This window comes from Anomalospiza imberbis, chromosome 2 (genome assembly GCF_031753505.1).
Source record: "Anomalospiza imberbis isolate Cuckoo-Finch-1a 21T00152 chromosome 2, ASM3175350v1, whole genome shotgun sequence".
Lineage (NCBI taxonomy): Eukaryota > Metazoa > Chordata > Aves > Passeriformes > Viduidae > Anomalospiza > Anomalospiza imberbis.
Window position 1 is genome coordinate 35,578,756 of NC_089682.1, and position 12,770 is coordinate 35,591,525.

The 12,770-nt window shown below is 47.7% G+C and overlaps 1 protein-coding gene across 8 annotated transcripts in view; it reads left to right on the top strand.

Moving 5' to 3' along the window:
- BCL9 (BCL9 transcription coactivator) overlaps positions 1–12,770 on the top strand; it is a 69,708-nt gene that overhangs the window by 49,628 nt on the left and 7,310 nt on the right. For 5 of the 8 annotated variants that reach the window (XM_068180553.1, XM_068180554.1, XM_068180555.1 and 2 more), the window contains exons 6-9: positions 275–374; positions 799–3,031; positions 4,717–4,977; positions 6,054–8,247. In XM_068180553.1, coding sequence (XP_068036654.1) covers positions 275–374; positions 799–3,031; positions 4,717–4,977; positions 6,054–7,171 — 3,712 coding nt within the window. In that variant the 3' untranslated portion in view covers positions 7,172–8,247. Of the gene's footprint in view, positions 1–274; positions 375–798; positions 3,032–4,716; positions 4,978–6,053; positions 8,248–12,770 lie in introns of those variants that run through there. The other 3 variants (XM_068180558.1, XM_068180559.1, XM_068180557.1) reach the window with 2 other exon arrangements.

Below are 12,770 nucleotides of genomic sequence, written 5' to 3' on the forward strand. Positions count from 1 at the left end.
CTCTGCGGTATGGGTTTTTTTGGCAAATGCTGGTGGATATTGTTTTGCAATCCATGCAGTGAATAGCAGCCAGGATGGCTTAAACTGAGACATGAACCCTGAATGCTGATGAGTTTGTAGACATAAGCATTTTTCTTTTGCTACTCATCTAGAATGAAATGTGTGGCTGAGTCTTTCTCCCTTTTGCCAACTGAAAGATAGAAAGGAGGCCAGTTAAGAAAAATTGATTCTTAGTTTCAACTGGATATGTGCATCTGCCTGTCTGTCTTTGCAGGGCTGCAGAAGCTGTGCTGAAGGGACAGGTGGAAACCATCGTGTCCTTTCATATCCAGAACATCTCAAACAGCAAGGCGGAACGAAACACTGTACCCTTGGTAGGGAATACCTGCATGGGGGTGAGAAGGGGAAATGGTAAATGTGCCTCTGTGTGGTTCAGAGAGATGGATGATTATTTACACTCTGAAGTAAGTTTTAGGAAGACAGACAATTGTCATTCAGACCATCTGCAAATAAATGGCTTGGGTCATCCAAAAAAGAGTTAGTCTTGCAATATTTGGGTAGTATATTTCCAACCTGTAGGTCATATAGAGCTAGCACAGACAAAAAGGGTCCCTGCAGTAATGCCTTGAGCAAAGTAGGTTTCTGCATCGTCAAGAAGCCACTGTGTAATTGCTGCATGAAGGCTACCCTTCCCTGCAAATTTTGGGCTGGTGGAATTGAGATTGTTTTGTTTGCACTGCTGCTTATGTGACATGGCTGTACGAAGAGCAAGTGATTGAGTGTGGCTTTCTCTTGCAGAATCCTCAGATCACTGCACTTCGGACTGAACCCAAGCCCCTGCCACAGCCCCAGCCCCCTGCTGCCCAGGACCAGAACCCTCCCCAGAACGCCAAAATGCAGCCGACTCCACCCGTGTCAGCGCCAGTATCCAAACCCACTGGCCCCCCGTGTCCCATAGATCAGGACAGTCCCAGTGTGGAAAGCAAAGTGATGTCTGTGGGCAGCCCTGCCAACTCTACCCCGTTGCAGACAGAAGGATTTGGGCAGAGTTCAACCCCCAATAATCGAGCAGTTAGCCCAGTTTCCCAAGGTAGCAATAGCTCTGCTGCGGACCCCAAAGGTCCTCCCCAGCAGGGGTCTGGTGGGGACCCATCCAGTTTGGGTGAGAATCCCGATGGACTGTCACAGGAGCAGCTGGAGCACCGAGAGCGCTCGTTGCAGACTCTGAGAGACATCCAGCGCATGCTCTTCCCTGATGAGAAGGAGTTTGCAGGAGGGCAAAGTGGAGGGCCACCCCCAAATGCTGGGGTGCTGGATGGTCCCCAAAAGAAACCTGAAGGGCCAATACAGGCTATGATGGCTCAATCCCAAAGTTTAGGCAAAGGGTCGGGGTCTCGGACAGATGGAGGGGCTCCGTTTGGCCCTCAAGGACACAGGGACATGCCTTTTTCCCCAGATGAAATGGGGCCACCACCAATGAACTCCCAGTCAGGAGCCATGGGCCCAGACCACCTGGACCATATGACTCCTGAGCAGGTGGCTTGGCTCAAGCTGCAGCAGGAATTTTATGAGGAGAAGAGAAGGAAGCAAGAGCAGGTGGTTGTGCAGCAGTGTTCCCTGCAGGACATGATGGTCCACCAGCATGGGCCTCGTGGGGTGGTCCGAGGTCCTCCCCCTCCCTACCAGATGACCCCTGGTGAGGGCTGGGGGCCTGGGGGTCCAGAGCCCTTTCCTGAAGGCATGAACATGTCACACTCTCTGCCCCCCAGGGGCATGGCCCCTCATCCCAATGTGCCCGGGAGCCAGATGCGCCTGCCTGGTTTTGCAGGAATGATGAACCCTGACATGGAAGGCCCCAATGTCCCGAATCCCGCCTCACGGCCTGGGCTTTCAGGAGTTAGTTGGCCAGATGATGTGCCAAAAATCCCAGATGGGCGAAACTTCCCTCCTGGTCAGGGTGTCTTCAGTGGCCCTGGCCGAGGGGAGCGGTTCCCAAACCCGCAGGGCCTGCCTGAAGAGCTCTATCAGCAGCAGCTGGCTGCTGAGAAACAGATGGGCCTCCCTCCTGGTCTGAACATGGAAGGCATCAGGCCCGGCATGGAGATCAACAGAATGATGCCCTCCCAGAGACACATGGAGCCTGGGAACAACCCCATCTTCCCTCGCATGCCAGTAGAAGGACCGATGAGCCCCTCTAGGGGGGACTTCCCAAAAGGAATACCCCCACAAATGGCGTCCAGCAGGGAGCTGGAGTTTGGGATGGGCCCTGGCAGCATGAAGGGGGACATGGGCATGAATGTCAGCATGGGCTCCAACCCACCCCTGGTCCCTCAGAAGCTGAGGGAGGCAGGAGTCGGGCCGGAAGAGATGATGAAGCTGCGCCCTGGTGTCTCGGAGATGCTCTCCTCTCAGCAGAAAATGGTGCCGCTGCCGTTTGGGGAGCACCCGCAGCAAGAGTATGGCATGGGTCCCAGGCCCTTCCTTCCCATGTCTCAGGGCCCAGGAGTCGGTCTCCGGAATCTCAGAGAACAGATCGGGCCTGACCAAAGGACTAACAACCGGCTCAGCCACATGCCGCCACTACCTCTAAATCCCACCAGTAATCCGAATAGCCTCAACACTGCTCCCCCTGCACAGCGCAGCCTCGGCCGCAAGCCCTTGGATATCTCTGCAGCCGGTCAGGTGCATTCGCCAGGAATCAACCCCCTGAAGTCCCCCACGATGCGCCAGGTCCAGTCTCCCATGATGGGGTCTCCCTCGGGGAACCTCAAGTCCCCTCAGACGCCCTCCCAGCTGGCAGGAATGCTCGCGGGCCCCACTGCTGCAGCTGCTGCTGCCTCCATTAAATCCCCCCCTGTCTTGGGGTCTGCTGCTGCTTCTCCTGTCCACCTCAAGTCTCCGTCTCTCCCCGCACCTTCTCCCGGATGGACTTCATCTCCAAAGCCTCCTTTGCAGAGCCCTGGGATTCCCCCGAACCACAAGGCGTCTCTAACCATGTCCTCCCCAGCCATGCTGGGGAACGTGGAGTCGGGTGAGTGCTGCTTCTGCTAGCCAGATTTGGTGCTTTGGTTCGTGTCGGGTCATCCAAGACGTGCAGCAAGGGGAGGGAAGAGGGTTCCTGCAGCAGGATGGGAGATGGATGGCCCTTTCCCTGTTTGAGGGGGGCTGTGCCAAGGGTCTGGTGGGTGGCCGTCCAAGTGGAGGGTGAGGGCTTCTCCTCCTCCTGTTGTATTTGTGGGTTTGCCTTCTGCCTCCCACGTGTTGAGCTGAGGGCTGATCACTCTGAGGATGTAAAAGCAAAAGGATGGGTTTTAGAGGTGTGAAAAAGTGTGGAGGATTGATGGGAGAAATCTCTCCTTGGACGGGTCTTGTGCTGTTGTTCCATAGCTCATTGTAGCTTTTATAATCATTGTAGCTTAACAGAGAAGATCCATTGATGTTATTAAAGCACTTTGGTATAAAAGGCTCCTACAAAGACATGCTGAGCAGTTGACCAGCTGTATATCTAGGCATGGGTCAGGAATGGTTGGTCCTTTCTAGGTTTACATTGCAGATAGGAAGTTGTGATTCAGTTGTTCAGGCTTCAAGCATTTTGGAGCAATCTAACCACCACTGTACATAACATTTGGTTGCGTGTGAGCCGTGTTGTGCCTGGGACCTCGGGGTCCGGCTGCTGCCTCACTTCTGCTCTCACCTTCTCAAAGCTCGCCTGCCCTTCAGTCCAGGCTCCTGTAGCTCTGGGCAGCTTTCTCGCCCACCTGGGAAATTCTCCTGGCTGGGAAAGCGGAGCCCTTTGGCCACGTTGCCCTCTAGTGCTGCCGCGGGTAACAGCGGGGACCAGAACCGGGATGTGCCTTTGGGGTCGGCGGCTCGGGAGGGCACCCAAGTGCTTCAGTCTGTGCCTTACTTAGTGCTTAATGAATGCTTTGACATGCAGCTCTTCCAAAGCATGCATCTTTTGGCATTGCAGTAGTTTTTATATTCCCTATTCTCATTTCCTCTTTTGGTTGGGAGGGGTCTAAGGAACGTGCAGTGAATTTTCAGTGAGAGTACAGCTTCAGTTTAGCATCTGCACATTGTTCTGGGTGGCATAAAGTTCATCAGTGAAGAACAAAGAAGATTGGAAGTGCAGTTAAGTTACTTCTAATTTTGTGAGAGCAAAGGATGACATTAAGCTAATAGATGCAGAAAATTCTTTGCGTGGAATAAGCAGCTAATATCTCTATATGAAACAAGAAATGCAATGTAAACAGGGAGTTTTACTTGTAGCTCCTGATGAAGCTTGTCAGAAATGTGCTTGCATGTCTCAGCATAATATCTGCTACAGCTTTCCTTGTGCTGCCTGTGTCTTTTTTGATTTTAGATTTTGATTTTTATGGCGAGCTCTGGTACCTAAGTCTGTCTTCAGTGTATGGACATTGAATAGTAAGATTTTCAGACTAAACTGGTAATTCTTCATGTGGATTTGTGGAGGCTCAAGATAGTTCTAGTTAGAAGTGTTATGCAGTAGGATAACAGATATTAATCAACTTGACCAATAGGCTTATTTTTCTGGTTACCTTTCATAGTCATTGACTGCATTAGTCATGTAAAGTCTTGCAAGAGAAAACATTTCCAGTTTTTGAGATTTCTAGGGGAAAAGAGTTTGATGTAAAGAAAACAGTAAAAAGGAGAAAAATTAAATTCTTTCTCTCTCTCTTTTTTTTTTCCCCTAAGGCGGTCCACCTCCTTCCACCGTCAGCCAGTCTGCTCCTGCAACTCTCCCTGGAAATCTTCCCTCTAGCAGTCCTTACACAATGCCTCCAGAGCCAACCCTCTCCCAGAATCCCCTCTCCATTATGATGTCCAGGATGTCCAAATTTGCCATGCCCAGCTCTACACCACTCTATCATGATGCCATCAAAACTGTGGCCAGCTCGGATGACGACTCCCCTCCAGCACGCTCCCCCAATTTGCCACCAATGAACAGTGTACCAGGTGAGCAAAGGAACATAAGCACAAGGTATCAGGGTGGTTTTATAGAAGTGTCGTGAAATGAAGACAGTGAGATGGGAAAAAAACTTGAGGAATATGTAGCCATGGGGATTTTTTTGAGGAAGAAATTGCCATTCTCTGAAATGTGGAGATGGAAATTCTCCTCGCAACTGGTTTTTTCTGTCCAGAAAGTGTGTGTTCTTCAGAAGGTGTCTAACATGGAAAACACTTGTGTATGGGAGAGATTGCCCCTCAGGCAGACTGGAATTGTTTGTGTGAATGAAGGTTGCTCATGGGATTAAGGGTTGGACCGACAATGTGTAATCTAGAGGAAACTTTACCTCTCCTGTCTCAAGGCAGTGCCATAGAAGCTTCACTGTTTTTTGGGGGTTTTTTTTTGTTGTTTTTTTTTTTTTTTTTTTTTGACACTGAATCATCAAAAATGCAAAAGTAGACTGTAGCACCTCCACCCTCTTGAATTAATAGCTGAAAAAGGGGATGAGCAGATGTTTCAAGAGAATGGCAATTGGTAATGAATTCTTGATGTGTTTACCTGTAGCTTTGCAGTGTGTTTCACACAGTAATGGCTGAATATATCTGGGAAAAGCTGGCTAATTGAATAAGTTCATGATGGTAACTCATTAACCTCATTGATCACTGCCTCTTAGTCTTATGAGGGTTGCCTGATTTATCACTGCTGAGGTTTGAAAGGAGTTCCGGTCGCTTCCCAGTGGGCAAATGCCCATATGTTGATAATCTGTCATAGACATGTTTGCTACTGCCTGTGTCATCCAGACTGCCAGGGAGGTAGTAAAAGTATGGTTTGGATTGAAATCCTACTTATGAGCAGGCTTTAGTCACCGCTTCATAGGGCAGTGACAAGCTTTGGGCAGCGACTGTTCGAGTGACATCAAATTCCTGGTTAACATAACACTTTTCAAAGCCACCGCTGATGGTTTTTTTACTAGCACTGTTTTTTTGTGTGTGTGCGAACTTGGTAACCTTGCAGAAAGCTCTCTGACAGCTTTATTGATTGTTACTGGTTGTTGTCTAAATGTGATTCCTTGTTTCTTCCCTAGGAATGGGCATTAATTCTCAGAATCCTCGAATTTCAGGTCCAAACCCAGTGGGTCCAATGCCAACCCTTAGCCCAATGGGAATGACCCAGCCTCTTTCCCATAACAACCAGATGCCCTCTCCAAATGCTATGGGACCCAATATACCTCCTCACGGGGTCCCCGTGGGACCCGGCCTGATGTCACACAACCCAATGATGGGGCATGGTTCCCAGGAGTCTCCAATGGTACCTCAAGGACGCCTGGGCTTCCCGCAGGGGTTCCCTCCCGTACAGTCCCCTCCACAGCAGGTGCCATTTCCACACAACGGACCCAGCGGTGGACAAGGCAACTTCCCAGCGGGAATGGGCTTCCACGGAGAAGGACCTCTGGGGCGTCCTACCAACCTGCCCCAAAGTTCGACAGATCCAGCACTTTGCAAGACTGGAGGCCCTGGAGGTCCAGACTCCTTCACTGTTCTTGGAAACAACATGCCTTCGGTTTTCACCGATCCAGAGCTGCAGGAGGTGATCCGTCCTGGAGCCACGGGAATACCTGAGTTTGACCTGTCCAGGATTATCCCATCGGAGAAGCCCAGCCAGACACTACAGTATTTCCCTCGTGGGGAGGTGCCAGGCCGCAAGCAGCCACAGGGTCCCGGGCCTGGCTTCTCCCACATGCAGGGGATGATAGGAGAGCAGACTCCGAGGATGGGACTAACATTGCCCGGCATGGGGGGCCCCGGGCCGGTGGGAACTCCGGATATCCCTCTTGGCACGGCTCCGTCCATGCCCGGTCACAACCCGATGAGGCCGCCGGCCTTCCTGCAGCAGGGCATGATGGGGCCGCACCACCGCATGATGTCACCAGCACAGCCTGCCATGCCCGGCCAGCCCGCGCTCATGAGCAACCCTGTGGCCGCTGTGGGCATGATCCCGGGCAAGGACCGAGCCCCCGCCGGGCTGTACAGCCACCCGGGCCCTGTGGGGTCACCTGGGATGATGATGTCAATGCAGGGCATGATGGGACCCCAACAAAACATCATGATTCCCCCCCAGATGAGGCCCCGAGGTATGGCTGCTGATGTTGGCATGGGAGGATTTAGCCAAGGCCCTGGAAACCCAGGGAACATGATGTTTTAAGCTGCTACCATAAGACTGGATGTTCTGATCCTTGTCAAGATGAGATTCCAAGTCCTGAGGGCTTTTTTGGGAGCTTCAGGAGTACAGTTTGGCCATGCAATAGGTGAAAAGAGACCAGAGGATGCTTTGGGAAATCTCGAATGTATGGAATTACCTGAAAAAAAATATTCATTTTAACAGGTTGTTTTTTTTTTTAAGATTTATTTTTTAAAAATTATTTTTGTGGACTTGGGTATCCCGTGACGGCACCTGCTTTGAGAATCTGTAGCTGTATTTTGAGAATTGCCATTTGTCACAAGTTGCACCATTCTCTGTATGTTTACGTCCTTCGGACTGGCTTCTCCCAGGACTCTCGGTTATTTTTGGGGTTTTTTGTGTACTGTACTATATTGTAAAAGGGATTTTAGCAGAGACTTTAGTCTTTGGGGTGAGAGGAGAATGGGATTCTAGGCTGTTTACTTTAGGTGGAGAATCCATCTTCAGAACTTCGGACTATTTTCCTTCAACTCCAATGTATAGAAAAACCAAACTACGACCTCAGAGCAGAGTATTAATGAAAAGCACAAAAAGGAACTTAAGTTCAGTGAGGGGAATCTTTTAAAAGAAATAAATAATAAGTTAAGGACATATTTTTCAAATTATGGTGTGCTGTCCAGCACCTTCTGTCTCTCCCTCCCACTCTTTATTAAATAGGCTTCTCTCTCTCTCTCCGTCCCCTTCTGTCTCCTCCTATGGCAGCTGCAATACATTGTGTTATTTTGGGGAGTAAATCTAGGAGAGCCTCTCCTCCTGTGGGGACTCTTCCCACTTTTAGGAAGGGGCTGGACTTGGACACTGTTACATCCTACAGTAGTCTCTCTCACTGTTTCCTATTCTCCTTTTCTTAGAAACCCCAAGTGATTTTATTAATGTGGGAGTGGAACAGACACTAAAAGTTATCCAGGATTTTTTTTTGTGGTTATTTTTTTTTCCTCCCCAGCGTAAAACGTTCTGTGTAACCTTCATTAAATTTGGTACAAAACCACTCGCCAGGGCTGTGGTGTCAGAAAAATAAAATATATTGTTTCTTACAAAAATGAAGTGTCTCCTTTATCCAGTCCAGTTGTTTCTGTGTAGATCAAACAGCTGGCCAGATGACTGTTTGCTCTTCCTTGTGGTCACAGCCAGCCTAGAGACCAGGTGGGCTAAACTTTTACAGCTCCTAAAAGTCTGGTCAATAGGCAGCTGTGTGCTCCTTTTGAGGCAATTCTGTTAACTTAATCCTGAACTGAGCTTGTTTTCCCTTGGAGTGAGGTCTTATTTCAGAACACCCCAGGAACTATACTTAGAGACTTCCTCAATTTGTTGAGGGTCAAGGAACAGATGAAACTTGTCTCCGTCACTTCCTCCTGGAGAGTGTTTGCAGCACTGCAAGGTACGTGGGTTTGAGCTCCCCCTGAGCAGCAGTGTCAGTCTGCAGAGGCACTGGGATTGTGTCCCTCTCTGGGGACTGTGGATTGGGTCATTGCTGGCTCTGACTGCCAGCACTGAGAGCCTGAGATGGTGGGGAACGGATGAACTTTAATATCAAAGGTGAGACAGAAATTGTCAGTGAGCAGATTTTTATCAAGACAGCCCTGCTGAGTAAATTGTTGCTTTGCCACAGTTCTCATCGATTGCTTCCTAATCCCCTGTCTTTTCAAACTTGCCTTTTGAGAGGATTTCAGCAAGGAGGTTTTATGGTCCTGCCTATGAGGAGTGAAAGGCTGGATGACAAAACATGGATTGGGAGTTGAGCCCTGCTCCTGGAGAATACCAGCGTGAGGCAGATATGGATCTGTAGGCCAGGATGTGGGCTCTGTGGCTGGCTGTTCTCTGGTCCCCCAGCACTGTATATGGAGTGGGTAATCTGTTCTTTCTTCCACTTACTGCTACTTAAAATGATTTCAATGAGCAGTTTCTTCAGAGGGCTGGCCATCAGTGTGAAAATTCGTGTGGAGAATGAGTATTTTTAACATGCTTGTGTGTGAGAATATTTTAGAGTTAACTGATCCTTAACAGGTGGAAAAAGAATTCCTCTTGGTGACTGATTTACTAAACTTTTGTTGCTGGTGTTATGAAATGAGTGAAGCCATGCACTGTTGGAGGCACACAAACTTCAGAGCCTTCTGTTGTCTGCTTCCAAATTCACCTTTGTGCTGTCATGCAAATTTACGATGATTTTGGGTGAGAATTACTCTTTTGACAAAGTGTAGGATGTCTGTTGTGGTGCTTCCCTCTGACAAGACAGGCAGCGTGAAGCACAGGCTTGTCAAGATTTTGGAAGGAGATGACAATGACACAGTAAGTGTTATTTCTGTGGAGCGGAATTACCTCTTCTTTAAGTGGTTGCACAGCTCCCTTTTTGAGGACCTTGCATGGGAATTGTTACAATGCAACCTTTTTAAGTGTTGCCACTTCTGCCATCACTCCTGACTGTTTTTAGCATGTTGAACAAAGCAAAGTTCTTGATCGACACAAAAATGAGCTGGAGGTTTTGGGATTTTTTTAAACTGTCGTGGGGCCTCCTATGCCTCTTAAGATTTTGAATAGGAAAGGATTTGAGGTGGCTGTGACTTATTCTAGGAAAATTAGCATAGGAAATTCACTGTTTCAAAGCCACTGAACAGTGAGAGGATACATTTTAAACATGCTATATAATTAAAGTTCCTTCTGTGTCTAATTTATGATGCTGGCATTTGGTATCTTAATGAGATTTTTCCTACAGAAAGTGCAGAAGATGCAGATTCTCCTGAGTCCACATAGGTGCATTTAACCTCAGTGTTTGCACCAGCAAATGGACAAGAGTTGCTAAGGTCTTAGCTGGCTCCAGTTGTGAAAATTACTCTGTAGATGTGCATAGATGAACTTATTTGTTTTGCTCTGTTTCTACTTCTTCCCTTTTTGCATTGCAAATGGAAAAGCTTTCTAGCTTTCAGCCTTGCAGATTCACCTGAGGATCTGTAAGTCAGGCTCTGTTCCCTCCTGCTTATCAATAGTAACTGTGACTCAGCTTTGGTAGTCATGGTACAGTTGAAGATGGAAAGTGGGTTGCCATTTTTAGTTTTCTTCCCCCCTCCCCACCCCCTGCACCCTTTTTTTTTAAGCTTTCAAATCATCCTCCTCCACCTTTGTTTGAAAGAATGAAATAGACTTTATTCATACATGCTTGGCTGCTCTTCCTCTCTAGTAACATGGGAGGAAACAGTCTGCTGTTCAAATTATCTCATCCCAGATGGCTGCGCAGCCGGAGTGTGGAGAGACTTAAAAGGTAAACCCAGCAGATGGTGAACTTCTGAAACGCGAAGTAATGTGCCTGCTAAATCAAAAGTTTAAAATATTTGAAATCTGTTTGTTTTAAATTAGTAGACTTGCACTCAGGTCATCTGTGAAGTACGCTGGCAGTTTTAAGCACCGTCCAAATAAACGCAAGATTTGTACCTGTATCATGGGCTATCTAATCTGCCAAAGAAGTTGACAGCAAGGAGCCAGCGTTAGGAGTTTAGTCCTGACATCCTTGAGGTGTCTAATGGGTCACATTTCGGAAGACAGACCAGTGTGGAGATCTGATCTGCATCAGTCTTGGTTGGGATTTGAATGCTGGCAGTGCATTTGGCACATGTGTCCTGGATCAGAGTAGATGTGGGTACCCATATCTTTCTGAGGGTAAGTTGAAACGCCCCATTTTTTTGTTCCCCCAGAGTGTTGGGACTATTACAAATACGGTATATGCAGGGCTTAATTTTGAGGTGCTCTGTGTGCTCTCTGCTATGCTGGTTTTCACTCAAGTGGCAGGACAGCCTACATTTTATTGGTGGTGTCATTCTGCACTCATGATGGTGAATGCTTTCCTTGTGCAGCCTCACCAGGCTGCTGGCTGCAACCTGTTCCCTAATGTGACACTTCTCGAGGAAAAGTGATCCATGTTTGATAAAGACTTGTATCTACTAAAATGTACTTCACTTTGTCGGTGGGTAGTAATTCTTAACCTAAAAATAGTTAATGACGCAGGAAAAAAAAGCGATGCTGTTTTGTTTGCAATACTGGGAAATTGTTGATTTCTGAGAATTTTTATTCCACATTCTCAGGAATGCCTCAGCTCTTCCATACTGTGTTGACAATACAGTAGCTCCCACTTACCTTGTCTTTTGATATTTAAACTCTTCCACTGTCCAACCAATCTTCTTCTGAAATGATCATTTACACTAGTTGTGGTCAGAAATAACTCCTCCTCCATCCTGTGGCCCACAGCTACCATGGAAGTGCTCAGTGGGATGGACCATTGCATGGCCTGACCACTTTGAAACTGAGGGGAAGGGTAAGGCTAGAACAGGGCAGAGAGGCCACTGCAGAAACCCTGCAAGAGACAATGTTCCCAGTGGTGTCTTTCTCCAAGCCACTGCCAAGAAGATGGCCTGCTTTTCTGATGTCTTCTGCTGTTACTAAAATTTGTGTTCCCCTGCCTAGAGTGATAGGAGGATCTTACTTGTGTAAAAGCAGTGCCCTTTAGAAATCTTACCTGCTCTTGAACAACTTGTGCTGCTGAGTGCTCTGGCTTTTGGCTGTGTTGCAATTTTTTACCTGGCTTCAGGTCAGTTTTGTTGGGGATGCTCCTAGTTAATATTTAAGAGTAGGTATGTGAATTCCCCTTTTGTATGGCCGAAGTTCCTGATGCCTTTTTCCAAGCAGTCCATGCCTCACAAATAACTTGTAATCGTAGACCTAATATTTTCATCACTGTTCCCCAAATACTTGAAACTCTGTATAAGAGAGAGCTTGATTAAAGCAGAACACATTGTTCTTAAGGAGGGGTAGGCATTGATTTTTATATGGTGGCATTATGGTTTCAGGCTGTACAAAAACTTGATGGAAAATAACAATGTTTTGTTTGCTTCTTTGACAGCTTCTAATAGCAGTTCAGTGAGACCTCCAGCAATGTATTTAGTAGTCAAATTATTCTGTTCACTGAGTGTGGTGTCAACATGTAATTGTGGTGGGGACAGGCTAATGAAAGAGTAGGGGTAAATCCAGCCCATTCTTCTTCGGGAAAAGGTGCTGTAGTGCCTCCATAAGATATCTGTCAATTGCTTACATTAAATGATTTTTCCACTAAGCAAGAAGAGGTAACACAGAACCTAAATTGCAGGGTCATTTTATAAATGGTCCCCCTATTTTAATCTCTGCCTATCCCAAAGGAAGTAGGGACCACGTTTTATTTACTTATTGAAAAGTGGAGATCTCTTTCAATGAAATAGTCAGTGAGATCAAGTGCACCCTCAGCAAGTTTGCAGAGGACACAAAGTCAAGTGGTGCCGTTGACACAAGAGAAGGACGTGGACAAACTTGAGAAGTGAGCGTGTGAGAACCTAGTGAGGTTCAACAAGTCCCAGTACATGGTGCTAGGCCTGCGTCAGGGCAATCCCAGACATGAGACCTAGTCTAGGAGAACTCACTGAGAGCAGCCCTTCGGAGAAGCACTTGGGAGCTGTGGTGGATGAAAAGCTGGACATGAGCCAGCACCGTGTGCTCACAGCCCAAAAAGCCAACCATGTTCTGGGCTGCATCCAAAGCCCTGTGGGCA